At 37.0% G+C, this 18,561-nt stretch overlaps 1 protein-coding gene across 1 annotated transcript in view; it reads right to left on the minus strand.

The window, feature by feature from the left end:
* Positions 1-3,072: 3,072 nt before the first annotated feature.
* LOC136816441 (uncharacterized) overlaps positions 3,073-18,561 on the minus strand; it is a 31,727-nt gene continuing 16,238 nt past the window's right edge. Inside the window, exons 4-19 of the mRNA XM_067072763.1 lie at positions 15,000-15,171; positions 14,463-14,536; positions 14,098-14,216; positions 13,719-13,927; positions 12,926-13,132; positions 11,953-12,101; positions 11,469-11,629; positions 11,026-11,147; positions 10,256-10,406; positions 8,509-8,660; positions 7,581-7,679; positions 6,556-6,654; positions 5,860-6,036; positions 5,300-5,498; positions 4,385-4,862; positions 3,073-3,992 (exon numbers count right to left, since the gene is read on the minus strand). Of these exons, the coding sequence (XP_066928864.1) occupies positions 3,902-3,992; positions 4,385-4,862; positions 5,300-5,498; positions 5,860-6,036; positions 6,556-6,654; positions 7,581-7,679; positions 8,509-8,660; positions 10,256-10,406; positions 11,026-11,147; positions 11,469-11,629; positions 11,953-12,101; positions 12,926-13,132; positions 13,719-13,927; positions 14,098-14,216; positions 14,463-14,536; positions 15,000-15,171 (2,659 nt within the window). The 3' untranslated portion in view covers positions 3,073-3,901. The remainder of the gene's footprint in view (positions 3,993-4,384; positions 4,863-5,299; positions 5,499-5,859; positions 6,037-6,555; positions 6,655-7,580; positions 7,680-8,508; positions 8,661-10,255; positions 10,407-11,025; positions 11,148-11,468; positions 11,630-11,952; positions 12,102-12,925; positions 13,133-13,718; positions 13,928-14,097; positions 14,217-14,462; positions 14,537-14,999; positions 15,172-18,561) is intronic.

Genomic DNA, 18,561 nt, shown 5'->3' on the forward strand with positions numbered 1-18,561 from the left:
GAAAACATTGAGAAATCATATTGTAAATCACATGAACAACAATGACCTTTTCAATCCAAACCAACATGGTTTCAGAAGTGGGAGATCCTCCTTAGTCAGCTTCTCGCAACACGACCTCATTCTTGACATATAGATGAGGGTGAATGAGATGTTGTTACCTTGATTTTTCAAAGGCTTTCGCAAAGTCGATCATGCGTTGTACTTGGGAAATTAAAAGCATTGGGTATATCCGGACCAATCCAAGATGATTGAATCATTCCTACTGAAAGATCAAACAGTAATAGGAAATGTGTCAAGTCCAGCCCAGAAGTAATTTCAGGAGTCCCTCAAGGCCGTGATTGGGCCTCTTATATTTTAATATTGATTGGTGACTTGATGACAATACTACTGTATATTGAAAATATTTTGCTGATATACACGTGCCACCAAACATCAAAACACAAGGATGTTGAAACTTCAAAAAGAACTAGAAAAAGTCTATGACTGGACTGAAGAAAACAACATGAAACTAAATGACACAAAGTTTGAACTTCTACGCTATGGTCCAGATAAGAAATAAAAACCAACTCACTACAAATCCCTTCAGGAAAAATAGGAAGGAGAAATTTGTGAAGGACCTGGGAGTACTAATGTCAGATGATGCTGTCTTTACACATCAACATAATTCAGTCATGAGAAAGCACTTGATTTCCTGGATTCTGCGGACTTTCTCTTCGCGTTTACCCCAACTAATGCTTACTCTTACAAATCATTGGTTATTCCAGTCTTGAAATGCTCAGTCCTATGGAGTCCAAGTGCTGTCAGTTCTACCCAAAGATTGAAGAAATCCAAAAATCATTTCTCAAAAGAATAACTGGCACTCCAAAAAACTTTGGGATTGTCTGAAAAAGCTAAACTTTACTCACTCAAAGAAAGGGAGATTTCGGATCCTGTATACATGGAAATAGAAAATCTGGTTCCAAACCTCAACAATAAATTTCAATCAGGGAACTCCCAAGATTGGGAAGGATGTGTGTTCGCACCCATAGTTCAAAACTACATGATAGCACGCTTGTTGTGCAAGGTGCTAAATTATTCAATTCCCCAGAGTATTAGAGATATGAAGAATGTTACAGTCGAAAAGTTCAAAAACTCTCTAGACAGACACCTCAGTTCGATCCCAGACGAGCCACAGATTCATGGTTACACAGGGTGCAGGAGAGCCGACTCTAACTCCATTCTTGACATGAAAACTGTTTAGCTGCTGACATCCTTCCTTATTCAGGTTTGATGGATGCAGCATTGTGGTGTGAAGCAGAAAGTTTCTTGCCAGAGCATGAAGCTCGAAGACAACCAAAAGTAACCAAAAGTAAGTAACATGAATAAAGCCTAGGATACATAGGAATATGTTGGGAAGCGGTGCACCTTCTCACGCAATGTCAAATCACAAATGTCTAAAAAATGTCTTCAACTACTCTCGCTGACCTGTCCTGTTCTCACACCCACTCGTTGATAGCTAGAGATCTCAGATTAAGGCACCATTTACACTAGAATAACTAGAAGGAAAAAAAAAGAGCGATGCGCGGCGGGCGGCGGCGGTGTTGTGCCTCTGTAGATTATGTGGTGTGTTTGGGGCATTAAGGCTCTTAGCTTACGACCCTGTTTCTATAGCGGCTTTATTTATTAGAGGGATTTTTAGAGTGTCTCTTATTTTGCTAGCAACTTGCGAATTGAGGTGGAGTCTGGATCGCTTCGCAACCCTTATACAATACGGCTAGTATGTAAGATATAATATTATATATAAAAGATACCTGGCAATACCAATCAATACAATAAACAATGAGAACAACAACAGGGAGAATGGGTCCAAAAATAATGAGCAAAAAAACCCAAGCAGGAAAAGGAAGTTTCTTTAACAGCTTTTGGAGAAGAGTTTGTCTATCCTCAACTTCTGACATTACATACTATGTATCCAATCACCAATTAAAATTCAATAAGTAAAAAAACAATTAAATCAAATTAAATCACAAGGCCAGGCTAAAATGTTCCATGTGCATGCTATATCTTTCTTTGAGAATCTGGTGCTCTTGCATGAACACCGCTACTTTGCCTACCATTTTGGTATAAAAAGCGAATCGCGCGCGAAAAATGTCTACGTTGCTCCACATTATAGTTGAAGAAAACAAAAACGAGTGTTACAATTTCATAATTTCGGTAATCTTATCAAATACCCAATAGGGCCAAAAAGTAGACTCAATTGGGACTCAATTCTAAGATTTTTTTAATGTTACCACCAGGAGGGGGTGGTATTGTGTTAGACTACCAAACTTTTGCCTTTCGTTGGACACATGAATGCGGGAATAGTGCTTTATAAAAAAGATAAACTGCCGTGTGAGAGAGTGAAAAGCCATATTATTCAGCAGACGTAGTGAACCCATTGCAAGCATTGGAGAATATCTGGTGTGTGCGGAAGGGATTGCAAAACCAGCCTTAAAGACTAGTTTCTTTTCACTCATCCCTTGAATTAAGAGCTTCAACGTGGTGGGCAGATTGCGGGCAGAGTGCAGATCTCTGTTCCCAGGGTTTTAAAAAATTTTCGACTGGGAGAATTTAGTACTTGTAACGTCGAGTTAATTTTCTTGTACGGGAAAAAAATTTAAACGACGAGTTAAAGTGTAATCAGGTGTAATGTTAGTAGACCGAGCTTTTTCATACCAAAATTAAAAGTGTCAATAAAAGGTTTTTTTGTCAGATTAAAAAACGAGGCTGGAAATTTGCCAAATAACCCAAGAGCAAATCTACTTATCTTAACAGATTTCAAACCCATGAAACTTTAAATGACATATCACCTTAATGCAGTAGGGGAATAATTGTATTAGTTACACGGTCTTCCCGAGGTGGGACTCGGCAAGCCTCGCCACCAATACGGTTTTTACTGACCCTATATATCCCATATCCCACCGCGAGACGACCGTTAAACGGATTTATCCCGTTGAATTCCCTTTGCATGTGTTCCAAAAGCACGAAAAATATTCAGAACTCTCCAAGCAGATACTTACAAAATACAGGTTAGTAATAATTGATACCCATTAATACAAGTAAAGATCTTCATCTTTTTATTAACATAGATACAAAAAAATAAGGGAACCTAAAAAAAGTTTATAAAAATCTATCTAAGAAAATAATACAAAGAAAATTTAGTTTTTTGAGAAATGTAAAAACACAACAATATCCTACTACAATCAACAGTTGGCTCTCGTCAATTCGAACTCAAACGGAGAATCGGATATGTTCAAACTAAAGAGAGATTCGAATTATAGAAAGTATTTTACGAGGGTTTCCCTTGAAGGGGACTAAAAATTTGTTCGAATTATAGAAAGAATCGAATAATGGAAGTTCGAATTAGTGAAAGCGCACTGTAGTATCCCCTATCATCATTACAACTACACCATTTAAATACACCACCAAGAAAACGGTGTCAGTTTAATGAAAGATTTGAGTAGACATAAGTAGGAATTAGTCCTTTTGAATGAAGTCTAAAAACTTTTAAATTGTAGTTTAACTGGTTGCAAAAAGTTTATAAAATGTAAAAAAAAATATCTAACTCTAACTCTTAAAAAGTCTAGTAACCAAAAAATAAATTGAATCTACATTCAACATTATGGACAAAAAACCCCAATTAAATACATTTTCATTCGCAAGTACGATTCACTTAAAAAATCTGCGATTAAAAAAAATACCATTCTGATACGACACGAGCAACAACAAATAAAAGCATTACTTATCTTCTCGATGAAGATTATTATCAAATAGAAGCGAGTAAGTCTTCCGTGTCTTGAACAACATTGGCGTATTCCGTCTCCGTTCTGACACGAGCAACAACAAATAAAACCATTACTTATCTTCTCAATGAAGTTTATTATTAAATAGAAGCGAGTAAGTCTTCCGTGTCTTGAACAACCTTGGAGTATTCCGTTTCGACTTTCTTCAATTCTGCTCTCAAGTTCTTCATCCTAAGAGAATAAAAATTCAGAGGATATATCTTTTCGGTGTGTGAAGCTAGAAAGATATTTGCTGAGGAGACTTACATACGTAAGGGTTAAAGCATGATGCATGATTTGGGAAAATTTTGAAGCGTGATTTAGAATTATGCTCTTATTTCGCGTGACGAATAAACCTTAGTGATTTTCTTGATCACGACGAGAGCAAAAGTATTTGCGTGGAGGCGTGACGAGGTCTGCTCATCACTACACTAGAGGTCTCTATCTCTATAAAATGTTTCAGAATTGGTTAAAAATATCCAAGTTACATTCCAAGGTTACGTTCACAAACTCGGCAACTCACAGAACCAGGATGGGTGAATATGGTCTAAATAGTACAGATCGAATATGCAAAGTATTCTTACCTGAGCATAAGGAGCAACTTCTCCTTCTTTTTCTCCTTGAACGCTTCTTTCAATTCTTCGGGCGCTAGACTCAACATGTGTTGCAACTTATCTTGAACATCCATTAACGATTTCTTCTCTTCTCCCCAACGCTTCTGAAGTGCTTCGACTTCCTCCGAGTCTAGTTTATTCCCCTCTGTAAGATGGAGTTCGTTTGACTCTCCTTCACCTAATTTGATGGTACGTCCTTCCAATTGAACTCCCTCTTTGAGATTATTTGACGCTTTGACAGTGTTGGAAGACACAATATCTGGGGGTGGAAAAGGCGGAGTGCTTGGTCGATATCGCCATTCCTCAGACTCTTTGGGCGGAGAATGTTGGTCCACCCATGTTTTCACATCTTCCGCCTTGTAATTATTTTTAGTTGCTATGGGAACAGTTTGTTGCTTTGCCTTGCAGTCTAATGAGCCGGCAGACGAAGCAGAAGATGATTGGGGAACTGAAAATGAAAATATAGTGGCAGTCACATTTTCATTGTCTTGACTAGATTTGTTGGGATATACTAGCCTTGAAATTTAAAATGATTAGATTCGGTCATAGAATTATTCGGATAGTTACTTGTGACTGTATCACCATAAGCATAAAAAACAGATTTCAAAATCGTAAACATAAAATATAATAGCACATAAAAGCACCGATAACGCTATATCACCATTAGCCGCACTTAGCCAATGTGATTTCGGACTTGGTTAACTAGAAACGTGATGAACGAAGTTTGAAAATTGAAGAGAAAGAAATTATGGAAATGTTTAATAACTATACGCAGAATAAATATCTACAGTCTCGAAACCTCCAAGAAATCATAATTTTCATTCTTAAAATATTTCTCGTATTGCCCATCAAAGGGTTTCTCCTTGACGACAAAAAGGAGCTTACCTTGCTTTGCATGTCTTGGGACGCTGATAACACTCGCTGTTTCGTCTCGCTCATTTCCGTCCACACCGGTTGAAGAAGCTGGATCAGCGAGACCACGTTGTATCAAGAGCTTGTTCAAACTTGCACCTGTTTCTGCATCGAACAGCTCCACAAATAACTTCCCATTCTCGTTTTCTTGTACAACCAAAGCACGAATGAGCTGAAATAAAAACATTTGACGATATTACTGCTTCAATTTCTAGGGTTAGAGAAAGTGTAGAACTATGGTAGAACGCAGCGACGTTCGAAAATAGGACACACAACACAGTAGAAGAGTAAAATAATGTTTCATTTTAGAACCAGATGCATTTTTTAAAACAACAGTTAAACGGGTAGAGCATTCATTTTGTAAATTATTTAAAGTTAAAAGTTTTGATCCCAATCCCAAGCCATAACTGAGTAGCTAAGATGGTTTATATGGTCTTGTACCTTATTTATGATTATCGAGTCAAGGGCTAACGTTTAACATGGTTAGATTATCTAAAATGCAGCTATTCCTAATCATAAAAGAAGTAGGTTACCTTTTTCACGTAATCTTTAACGTAGCTCGTCACATCAGATACGGATCGATATTTGAGACCGGCCAAGGCTGTAGGTCGTGCTTGAAAATGTCGGTTTTTCAACGCTGTTTCAAGATTGTGTAATTGTCTCGTTTGAACCCATTCGATTGCCCCGTAATCCACGTGTAAGACTTTCGCCTAAAAATACGCATGCAATTAAGAGTGGAAACTTTCTTAAAGCCGTCTAGATTATCATATGTAATGGAATTTCGATACGGTACCCTTATTGGACTAATAATTTAAGTCTCAGAATGATTGATCCCTTCTCCTCTTATGTTCTGTTCAGTTTCTGGAGAAAGTCAAAACCTGCTGGCCATGGAAAACGTCAAGACTGTCTATCTAAATTAGACAATGTCTTTAAAAGCAAAAACTTTATTTTTAAATGCAAAGAACAGATTCGATCTACTACAAAAATGATGATATGAGCCCCCCCCCCATTAGGGAATGAGTCTTATTCCTTGCGAAGTAGGAATTCCTCCTTTTTCGAACTCTTAGCGCTGTCCAGACACCGCTGCTTCCGTGCACGCGAGACACAGTTACCATGATGCATAGTGATGCCACATAGCGATGAACATATAGCTCGTCACAGGCGCAGAACGGGATGAGTGACATCACACTACAATAATACGATATTTAAACATGTATAAATGGTCTTACAGTGGCGGATTTTTGATCGGCTTCCAACACCATGACACGGCGTCTCAAACCATTGCCACTGTACAGAAAAGTACCTCCTTTGTTGACTTCCAAACGTCCCTGGAAGAAATATAAGTTAAAGGTTGATGTGCTGATGGTTTGGATCACAAGAAAATTTTGAAACACGCGTTGTCAAATTGGGATGAGCTGGAGTCTTTACAAGATACTTCACTAATTTTCATTTAAAGTGATAGAGATGACGCGTTCTTTAGAAAAAGTAATAAGATTCTTTTATTACATCTTAGCGCATAGTATGAACCCCCCTTTTTTAAGGGGGGGGGGGATCCAAGTTTTCAAGGAAGGCTTTATAGGGGGGGATGGGCAATTTTCCAGTTAAAATGGGGGGTTTGAGCTTATAGGGGGGGGGATCAAATAAAAATGGGGGGACAGTAACTTTTTGGTTAAAAAATTTGTTTTTTATGTTTTATGTTGATTTAAGTCAATAAAAATTCTTCCCCAATACTGGGAGTACAAATTATATGCTGGGGGCTCGGACCCCTGTAAATGGTGCGGGATCAAAAAATTTTGAAAATATGGGGGATACCTTTATAGGGGGGATGAAATATTAATGGGGGGGGGGGTTCAGACCCCTCTGCATACTATGTAGCGACCAACCAAATCAAATAAGAGCTTGTAAAAACTCCAGCTTGTCCCGCCAAATTGGCTGCCACTGAAATTTCATACGCTTATCAAATTTTCTTGGTTTGTTAAAATTTCATATGCTTATTAATTGTGTTGTTTAAAACACATTTACGATAGAAAAACTTGAAAAAAGGCCGCGGTGAATCCGAAATATTGATTCGTTGCTTTTTAACCATTTGTTTGACCACTTTATTGTCAAAAACTTGTATTTACTGAATATATAGAATATAAATTGAATCAACGTTCTTCGCGATTCTGAACTTTTAAAAATGAAAATACAGAGTAAACATAAGAACGGTGAGCATTCTCAGAATTGCAAGAATGAAATTGAAATGTCATCGAACCTCGTTCTTTGATAGTTGCAGATTCAGTAATTCCCTCTCCAAATCGTTCAAAGATGTTAAATTGCCAAGTTGAAGGTATATCAAGTTGGCGTTATGAACCTATACAGAATGAAATTATGAATTGTATGAAGAAGAATAAGTAATTGCCAACCAATTCAAAATAAAGAAAGGAAGGTAACTGCAATCAGTGCAATAATATATTTCCACCAGCCTCAAAATAACACTGGATTTACTCACTTCCCTCTCCTAAATCCCCCCTATTTTCAATGGTTGAAGAAGGCAACAGGGCTGCAGACTCAACCATTAAAGCTCGGGGGGGGGGATAAAAGTTTATTTAAAAATCAGTGTTTACTGCCAAAAATTATTGCAGTGATTGTAGATACATAAGTATCCTATAAAAATAAATATACCATAATATTTTCATCTCTTTTTCAGTTCATCCAGAATTAAATCTTGAAAACCAAAAGCCTAGTTTAAGATATACCGCGGTTTAGTTTGTGGAAATTCCTGCTATAAGAAATTTGACAAAAATTTTCCCTATACCTGCCTACACTACAGTAGAGACTCCATAACTCGAGTTTTCGTGTCCCTCCAGTTATACGCTTTTTATTAAAATGGTGTTTTTTTCAATTCATCATGAATATTCTTAATTTTTAGGTAAAAATCATCCTAAAATATTCTTACGGTATTCTTAGGTTTGGATTCAAACCTATCCGAAATCTAGCATGTAATACATACCTCAAGCAAGTATTTGGCATTTTTGAGGAGCTTTTTTTTATAAAGTATAATCTTGCAGTAAAAAAAACGTGTACTAGTGCCTCAAAAAACTTACTCTATATCTCGAAAAGAATTCCCGGTGCATGCTCGAGTTATAGAGACTCCACTGTATAACTAAAAAGGTGTATAGAGAAATAGTGACGCTTGTTACCTCGGAGACCATACCAAAGACTAATTGTTCGAAATTGTAAGGGAAAAGTGAAGATTTATTGCTGGTGGTTGAAGCACCATCTTCTTCTCTTTCATCTTCTTCTTCTCTTTCATCTCTCCTTTCTTCTTCAGCTCTTTTCTCATCTTCTTGTGCTAAAAATAAGTGGAGAGATTACTACAATTGAGTCTCCATAACTCGAACATACATGGGGAACACAAATTTGTTCGAATCATGGCTTAAGGTACCTTATGGAAAGAAGACATTCAAGTCATACAGGTTCGAGTTATGAAAAATCTTCTGTACACATATACAACTCATGTGTTTGTATTCAATTCATGATATGCACCATCGCATTGTCTTCTGACATTACATCATTGACCCAACAGCTGATTGGTTGTAGTGACACAAAATCAGTCAATACGTCAATCTCAGCCAATCAGCTATTGGGTCCATGGAAGACATTGCAATGGTGCATATCATGAATAACTCGAACGCTAAATTCCTTTGCATCGAAGAATGAACGCCACTATCTTTGAATTTCATGATATTCACGACGTGACTTTTTTATAAGGAAGCTCCCAAAATAGCTCGGTCGTTTGCCATTATTAGTCTGCATTAGTTTCATTCTTTTCCATTCAAAGATTAGCTGTTAAACAGATCGTTTGTGCACAGTTCAATCACAATCAATAAAACAGGAAATAAAAACTGGTATTCATGATATCGTAGAATAAGAGTGCCTTATGTCCATTTTTTGAAAAAAAATTTTATTACATTTTTTGGGACACAAGGCTGTGCTCTTTTGAATGGTGACTTTAGATTTCTTGGATTTTATCTCATTTGGGAGAAAGCTGTCCAAATATGGACATAAGGCTTTTTACTTTTACATGTGCTAGAATAAAGTGGACTTAAGCTAATTTAAATGTTATGAATTGATAGATTAAGAATAGATTCTTGATATAAAACGACTAGAAACTTATTATACCTACCTGCTTTTTGTTTATCAGTTTCTTAATTGAAATTGTGGGATTGTTTTCATCACTTTTATTAAGCAATTTATACTGAATTCTATTTTCCAGTGAAATTTATAGAAGAAAAATGCCTTATGTCCATTTCTGTTGACGAATGCGCGCCATTATGGTACACTCAATGGCGCACTCATTGATTTTTTTTTCAAAAATGTGATACACAACTACCAAAAAGGCAGAATTAGTGAAAACACTTGAAAATTTTACAATAAGTCTTCGTCATTAGGCTCAAGCAAATAATGAAAACTTTAAACTCGATTTCTGCAAAACAGTGATTTTGGACATAAAGCACTCTTATTTTACTGCGACGATATGCACTATTGCAATGTCTTCCAAGGACCCAACAGCTGATTGGTTGATTGATTGGTCCATGATGTAATGTCAGAGGACATTGCAACGATTCCCATCATGAATATGGGAAATAACCATCACACCAACTAACAGCGGTCAAAGCTATAGGATTTTGGTCTGGTATGGAAAATGGATTTCACACAGCAAATTAGGACTTAGGACATATTCCAGAAATTTTGGTGAATCGTATAGAATTTGAAACGAAAATGCCTCTTTGAGACGGAGGAAATCCAACACTGTGACAATAACAACTTACAATAGAATTGTCCGTTTATCAGAGGTGTTCGCCTTTTAAGCTGTCCGCTAATTGGAAGTTTTAATATGCTCACTGAGACGGAGGAAATTTTAACACTGAAACAATAACAACTCACAATAGAATTCGTTCCATGAATCGTCAGACTCTTCATTGGCTTGTTCCTCACTCCCAATCCTTCGTACCATGCCAGATAAACAAAACTCGCTGACGTCAAATGTTTGATTATTCTCCAGAGTGCAAAGCTCTTTTAACTCGACAATATGTGGCTGTAAAAGGAAATAATATTCTTGGGAATAAATTTGACGCTTTTTAGCTTTAAGGGATGAGCCCTGAGCACCGCCCTAATTGTGAAAGGCGTTGTTTGTGGCAGTCGAGGGGAATTTCACAAATCATCTTCTTCAAAGTCGAAGCAGTTTTCTGTGTGAGTAGAATCCTATACTATACATGCCATCCAGAATGGTAATCTTCAGTGCAATTGATTTCACTGAAGATTGCCATCCTGGTTGGCATGAAACTTTGAGTGTGAAATCAACCTAAATCGTTTTCTTTACTCAAACTAGTATAAAGCTCTGTTATCAGTTACTGGTTTTGGCTAACACAAGGCATATGAGCAGAATCTACATTTAAAATAGATTTTTAACTCATATCATTCCTCGCTGAAAAAAAAAGGCAATTTACGCTTCCTATCTGAAAATTGCATTCCAATTAAAGCTTTTGCAGGGCTTAATGTTTACCCTGAAGGTGGCAGTGGAGTCATAAGGGCTATTCAGCTCTAGATCACCACGCGGTGTTTCTATTGCCACTATGTATCGTTTACACAAACAACTGCAGAGTCAAGAATTAGCTAAATAAGTACCGGGATAACCAGATCTTAATTCTCCTTACCTGGGAGTACTCCGCATCTTTGACAACGGTTGCTTTCATCATTTGATCTTGAAACACTGATCTTAAATTGTCTCTAGATTGTTCACGCTTGCTGGCGGATAATTCACGAGCCATTTCGAGGCCTAATTAAGAGAGTCAGATATTTTGTCTTTGTTTTTTTTGATAGGAAGGAGGTAATATTTGCAGCGGATAGTCACCGTTTAAAATGCTGAGGATAAGGGTATCAAATGAGAACAGAATTATATCATTGAAAACCTTGAAGTGGGGAAATTTAAATAGCGCTAGGAAATCTGGTAAATAGTAAACAGTGAAAAAATATTTTTTTAGGTCGAAATGATTGAAGTGTGAGGAAATCTGGTCGAAGACTTTCTCACTACAGATTACTTTCCCATGCTTCTCGTACTTCAAATAAAAACAAAATATAATACTTTCTCATCTCATACCGTGTATTTTGCATGGGATTGCTTGCGGTGGCAGTTTCCATTGATCAGGATAAGTGTTTCGGAAATTTTCGAAAGGAATATTATCAATATTTCCCCAATCAACGTAGAAAACTGTGATCGTTTCACAATCTTCGTCTTCTTTGTCTTGCAGAACGTAACATCTGATCAAGAAAAAATGAAAGTGGAATTGAAAGGGCGTGTAATTTCGTCACAAATTCAAACATGAGTGAGTGGCGAAGTGACTCAAGCGATTCGGAATTACCCGTATTTTTTCCCGTAAAATCGAGAACGGTTACAATGCTTGTTTACCATCATCCTAAGCTATTAAGAAGTCAAATCGGAATTATTCATTCTACTATTCAACAATCAGCAAAACCTAGATCCCAGTGCTTCATTGACTTTTCATTATTCGTAACTATTGGTAACGTAATAAAGCAGGTGAGATTGTAAGGGGCAGAATGAACTTAATCCTGTGCTTTCATACCTGTACCATCTTGGAGATGAAGACTGACTTTCAGAAAACAAAGCACATCCACGAGTTCCCGGCTTTGGTTTAATAGAAGGTGGTTGAATTTTCTGTGAGCTCTCACTCAAAGCTTGTTCAATCTCCATCAGCTTGTTGAAATTCGTTCTCTAGATGAAATAGGATAGGTCTATTACGTAATGCTTTACGATGGTTTCGAAGGGATGCCAAAATTTTTCCAAGGTTTCTTGAATGTAAGTCAGGTAAGAGCACAGGTGCCTGGTGATAAAATTCCCCCTACAAGAAGATGATTTCCCTCTGGCGAAAGCTATTTTTTTTTAATGACAAGAGTAAGTAAGTAAGTCTGCGACCGCAGTCGGAGGCGACCCGAAGGCTCCTCTTTCGATAGCTATCTACCCGAAGGTAGGAGAGGGGGCCACTCTTTCTCCCTGGATTGCTCCACCTACCCTTGATCCTTCTCTCAATTGTTGAGCATCAAGCAGAGAGGCATCAAGTACCACTTTGGGAATATTTAGTATGACCTGGCTGGGGGTTGAACCCACAACCTTGCAAACCGTAGCCAGATGCTCTACCATTGTACAATGACAAGAGAAAACTCGCAAATATTTCATGTACAGACATAAAATAAACGAGTTAACGAACCCGAATTTCCCCGATAATAACTTGATTATATCGAGAAATAGAACCGATTTTAATCTCAAAAATATGTCGATAAAGTAAAGACAATTTACTCCATGATAATCAAGATTGAACCAAAATAACAATCCGATTTTACCAAAACGGAAACCCGATATTCTACATGCTGGTCAACAATCATGATTTAGAATCAAAATTCATATTATCCCCTTGTGAATAACACTTATTGTTATGTGTTATGTGTAAATTTCGTCAAGACTGGATTTTGCCCATATGATAAGAGCGCGATACACCCAATACAATCGGGATACTTTCCCGATAATAATCGATGTTTTACCTGCTGGTCAATAACCATGATCCAGAATCGACATCCATCCTCAACATGCGACACAATGAAATCAATCTGGTCAGCCACGTTGCGAGCAGTTCTGGCAGATCGTTTACAAGTCACTTTAAACATCTCGTTCGATTGCCTGTAATTCAATATGAAGCCACAGCGTCGGGTCATGTAACTCTCAATGTTTTGTTCTTCTTCTGTTAAAGCCTATAAATGATTACCAAACTTTACTAAACGATATCCTATATTGAATATCAAAAACTCCAACATCTAAACAAATGATGACGAGATTACACACTAACTTATTATTCACCTGTGTGTTGTCTCTGTGTAACAAATTTGTCGGCAAAAAATGACGGCATTCTTAGAAGTATTCTGTTTAACTTTAGCTAACCAGAGCCAAGATATTTTAAGCTCTTATTATTTCAAAAGCTTTTTCACACACTATTAATACTCAGAATTAAAAGGGCCTACTATCGGATGACTCAAGGCAAAAACCCTCGGACAAGCTCACGAGTAAAGAATTATAAAGGGTCAAAACTAAAAATTAATAAATACCTGTAATTATAAGTCAGGATATCAGCTTTCTAAGTACCAGAATCTCTCTAAAAGCTTTATGATATTGTCTTCGGAGATTCCATTACGGACCTGTACGGACCTAACAGCTAATTGGTTACAAGTGATGTACTGAATGATCTTACGTCACTTACAATCAATCAGATCAGACTTTGGCTTAATGATGCAGTGTCGTTGCAATGGTCATGAAAAATGATAAAAAAGAAATGTCGCCTACTTTTTCAGCTTCTGTAGGTGTAGGTGACGAATTCCCTGGTCGTTCGTCAGCTACCTCGTACACTGTGTGTTGTTTGTGAAATTGTCGTTGTGAAGGTGTTGGCAATAGACCAGGCAATGCTGGTTGTTGCATCAATGGTGGTGGTTGTGTTATGAGTTTGATGTTGTTTAAGGTGTTTGTAATGGAAGCCATTGATACTGGTTGTGGTGCTAGAGAGATAGTTGAAAGTTTCGTTAAAAAGATTATAACGAGAACCCGAAAAACCCGCATAGCAAACACTCGCAGTCAACTCATGAATTAGAACTAAAATTCGATTACTGACCCTATTTGAAGAATATAATTTTTTGATCAACAAATAATCGAATTTTTAAATATTTACCGTTGATCATAGATAGTTCGACCAAGACTTCTTGATTGTCAACACATTTGATGGATGAGCGTCCGTTCGAACATTTCTTCATTGCAGCTTCCCTCGTTTTGTAGTAAGCCACTGCTTCCCTAATATGGAGATTTCCAATACCTTGATTTTATTTTTTGCAAAGTCATATCCCCATTAAAATTTTACAGAGATTTTTAGAAACCCCCTAGATATCTAGCCAATTTTCGAGGCATTATAAGATGGCTAATTCTCATTCCCAGGGAAACATTCCTGGCGCATTTTCGTGCTCTTTCTGCTGTTTTTTTCTGGGCATTTAATAAATTACTAATCAATAAATTAAAAGACAAAATTTAAGGGATACTTACCTCATATTATAACGTGTTTCAATCATGTACAAATCTTCGGTAGCATTTTGACTAAAGAATTGAACCACGTTGACCTGCAAAATGACATTAACAAACGAAAAGTTCTTTTTGGCACCTTTCAGTTAAAAACAATTTCGTAAGAGATTAGGCTATTCCAGAAAGATTTGTACCCCTATGTTGTGACGGGGTCTTTTGGGAAAGGTGATCCCTGGAATTTTTTCAATTATTCAGGACACCCTTAGATCTTTTATCATTTTTCTGACCACCCTGGATTTTCAACCTCATTTTTATGACCACCCTGGATTTTTAAACTAAAAAAAAACAGACCCCCAGGATCTTTTATTTGCAAGACCAACGTCACACCTCCGCAACATGGGTTTTTTTAAAAGACTATTTCTGAAATAGCCCATTATAAGAATCGAACGAATTTTTCGAACCGCGAGCAAAAATTGCAGTTGGACCACGGTTGTTATTGTTCGGTGATCTCTTCTAACACAACAGAGAAATGGCAGTTCCAAGGCGCGTGTTCATACTTACCAAATGTAGTTTTTCGAAAGGTAGGCCTTTCGCCATGATTTTATGTGAAGTAGAGAGCCATCTCATTTCTCGGTCGATACTCGGAGCGAAATCGAACATAGGATGATTGAGTAACATTTTCATCCAAGCACTGAACGCCAACAAATAGTTCGAAAAGGAGATGAAACACGAACTAAAAGAGAAAAAGAAGTTCATTCAGGAACAGAAATGTATACGGTACGGTCAAAAATCTAGAATACATTACAGCATTAAACATGTATTTAAAAAAAAATTGTTCTTTACTCTCAGGTCACAAATATTAAGGGGGTCCGAAATATTTTCAACCCCCTCATTAACCCCCCCCCCCCTGGGTTAATAACCGAGGTGGGAGTTTCAAAAATCATTTTGGGAATTGCCATTTTGCACCTATGTGTCTAAAGTCATAAAAAAACTAATGAGCCAATCTCGAGAAAAGCTGGTAACAGACGAACGAACGAACGAACATGGGTTAATTTAAAGGACCTCCGAGGTAGGTCCAAAAACAAGGGAAAGACAAGTGATACTTTTATGCATGGTTTCGGCCCACTTTTCAGGTGCCCCCATTGAAGCATGGTGCCCCCAGGAGTTAGGTCCCCTTGAGAAATTGCTTTGAGTTAGGTAACCCCATTCAGCCGATAATTTTTTTTGAATTGACACTTTTTGTTCTTTTGTATACCAGAAGATTGTAATCAGTTATGAGTGTGAGTGTTAAACGGTTAAATAGAGCCAAAAACACAACTACAGGGTTCCCACAGCTTTCAAAATTTCAAATTTAAGGAGAATTGAGGAGAATTAAGGAGGATTTTTCGCTTTTTTGAGGAGATTTCTGTAACAATTTGAGGAGTTCTTCATATATTTTTAGAAAAATTGAGGAGATTTTCTTGACAATAAACTTGTCAAGTTAAAATGATGCTTTTTGTTGTTAAAAAAGCAACACTGTACTGCTCAATTAAAAAATTTGGTAATGTTTTACATCGACATCATCCAAACATGCAGTAGGGGTGGTGGCTCTTCCTGAAAGATGCACAAAAATCTTTTGAGATTGTCTCCTTTATTGCAAAAATGAGCTTTTTACGAATTAAACAAAGGAAAGGTTTACCAAAGTCTCCTTCTTGGGGGAGGGGTCCTAGGTAATTATCCTTAAAGGGGAGCAGTGGCTGAAAACCTGAAAAGATTTTTAAATTCTAAAATTAAAGCTTTTTAAAATCGAACTGCCAAGATACCCTAAATCATGAAAGAAAAAGAGACAATTTTAAAAAGAAATTTTAGATTAGCTAGATCAAAAAGAAACTCAAAGAAATTTTTGTTTACTGCGATAGCGAAAGCGAGCGAAAATTTGAGTTTTTATGTTTTAAATAATATTGTTGTTAGCAAATTGGTCTTGGGGCAGCTTGGGGCGCAGTTAGGTTTTCATTCAACAAAGCTACATTTTACACAAAAAAACTTGTAAATTAGCAAGATTTCAAAGAAATTACCAAATAACTAGATTGCGAGGGAAGCGAGCAAGAAAAATTGAAAGTAACTTAAAATGATTTTAGTAAAATTGGTCCTGGGCGGCAATTAAGGGAGCCATGCATAAAGTATAATTTTTAAGATTGGGGCGTTTTAAAAACCTCCTTTAGTGCCCCTTGCTCTTTAGCGCCCCCTTTAAAAAGCTCTGTTGGGTGGTCGTGGCCCCTGTCCCTGCTAGAACGCCACTGATTTCGAGTTTTTGAAAAAGAATGAGTAAATGGAAACATGATATTAGAGTAAAGAAAATGTGCGAGCGAAGCGAGCAAAAGATTTTGCATGTTATTCTTAAAAATCAACTTTCGAAACATCTTTCAAAGGCCAGTGATACTACCTTGAATGTTTTTTTATTTTTGGTCAAATTTAATTGAGGAGATTTGAAGTAAATATTGGAGAAATTCGAGAAAAAGTAGGAGATTTGAGGAGAATTGAGGAGACATTTGAGATTTAAGGAGAATTGAGGAGATTTGAGGAGCTGTGGGAGCCCTGCAACTAGCTATCCATGTTTGCATACTCTTATCCTGAGGTTTTAGCTTCTCTATGCTACCGTGAGATCGGGTAACTTGCATCAGTGGAGGCTGACATGCATAGCCCTCAAATGAATGACCTGGCTGGTCATTAAAATAAAACTATGCAGCTCCGCTCGCAGCTCTACTCTACCATTTTTGTTTTGATTTAACTTTGTATTTTAATGACCAGCCAGGTCATTTATTTGAGGTCTATGCATGTTAGCCTCCACTGATGCAAGTTACCCAATCTCACGGTAGCACGAGAAGCGCACACATTATTAGAAAAATATAGCAACAGATGGCGTGATGGGAAACGAAAGAAAAATTGGATGGGAAACTAGGCGCTGGGGTAAAAAAATCCAATAATTTGAAATATTTTGAAATATTCGATTTGGAAAATAATATAACCAACCCCCAGAGCCTCCATCAAGACAGCTAGGTACCCTTAATGAATAGGTAACCCCAAAGAATTGCAAGGCATTAGCCCCCCTCTATTAACCTGGCCTAGGTGCCCTTCAGATTTCTGGGGGGGGGGGCTGGGGGGGGCTGAAACCATGTTATGGACCTACCTGGTTATGCATTTAACATATATATAATTGATATCTACGTGAGCATGACCATTAAACAATCATGCAGAACACAAATAGTGACGATCTATTAAAATTAGTCAATTGTTTCTTTTTAAAAAAACGTTTAGAAACCAAAATTTCATGCTCTTGAAATATTCTTTTATATTCAAGACTTCGTGAGCAAAAAAAACATCTATTTCATCAAAAAATTGAGTAATTTGGCTAAGAACATTGATGTATGCTTAATAGCGATTCTTATAGATAAAGATGCGTTTTTTGAGCTGAAAAATACTTTTTTTACATAAATCTGCTTGAGCCATATTTTACCTACTTTCATGCAAAAAAAAACAATGATCCAATAATACAGTCCAAAAAAACCTTTTTTCTAGCCGTTTTTTAGCTGAAATTGACCCAAAATTTTTTTTCTTCTAAAAATCGAGAAAAAGCGAATAAAAGAGCCAATCTCGAGAAAACCTAATACCTAAGTAATTGATAATGTGCTTATAAAAAAATATCAAATTTGGCCAGTTTTTCTATAAAAGCACGCCAAGCAACCAAAATTTCATGTCTAAACACACATATTCTTCAAAATTAAGCCCTCATGAGCAAAAAAAACATCCATCTCATAAAAAAATTTAGTAATTTGACTAAAAACATTGATGTATGCTTATCGTTAATAGTGATTCTTATAGAAGACCTACTTTCATGCAAAAAATCAGAAAAAAAAATGATCCAATTTTTCACATAGTCCAAATAACCCGTTTTTAAGCCTTTTTTTGGCCCAAATTTACCCAAAAACATTTTTTTTCGAAAATTGGGCCCGTCTTCACATTCGAGGGTTTATAGTTATGCATCTTTGCGCAAAAAATCATAAAGAATGAAAGAGCCAATCTCGAGAAAAGTTGGTAACGAACGGAGGGACGGACGGACGAACGAACGAACGAACGAACGAACGAA

Source organism: Clytia hemisphaerica, unplaced genomic scaffold, assembly GCF_902728285.1.
Source record: "Clytia hemisphaerica strain Z4C2 unplaced genomic scaffold, Clytia hemisphaerica genome assembly, whole genome shotgun sequence".
NCBI lineage: Eukaryota > Metazoa > Cnidaria > Hydrozoa > Leptothecata > Clytiidae > Clytia > Clytia hemisphaerica.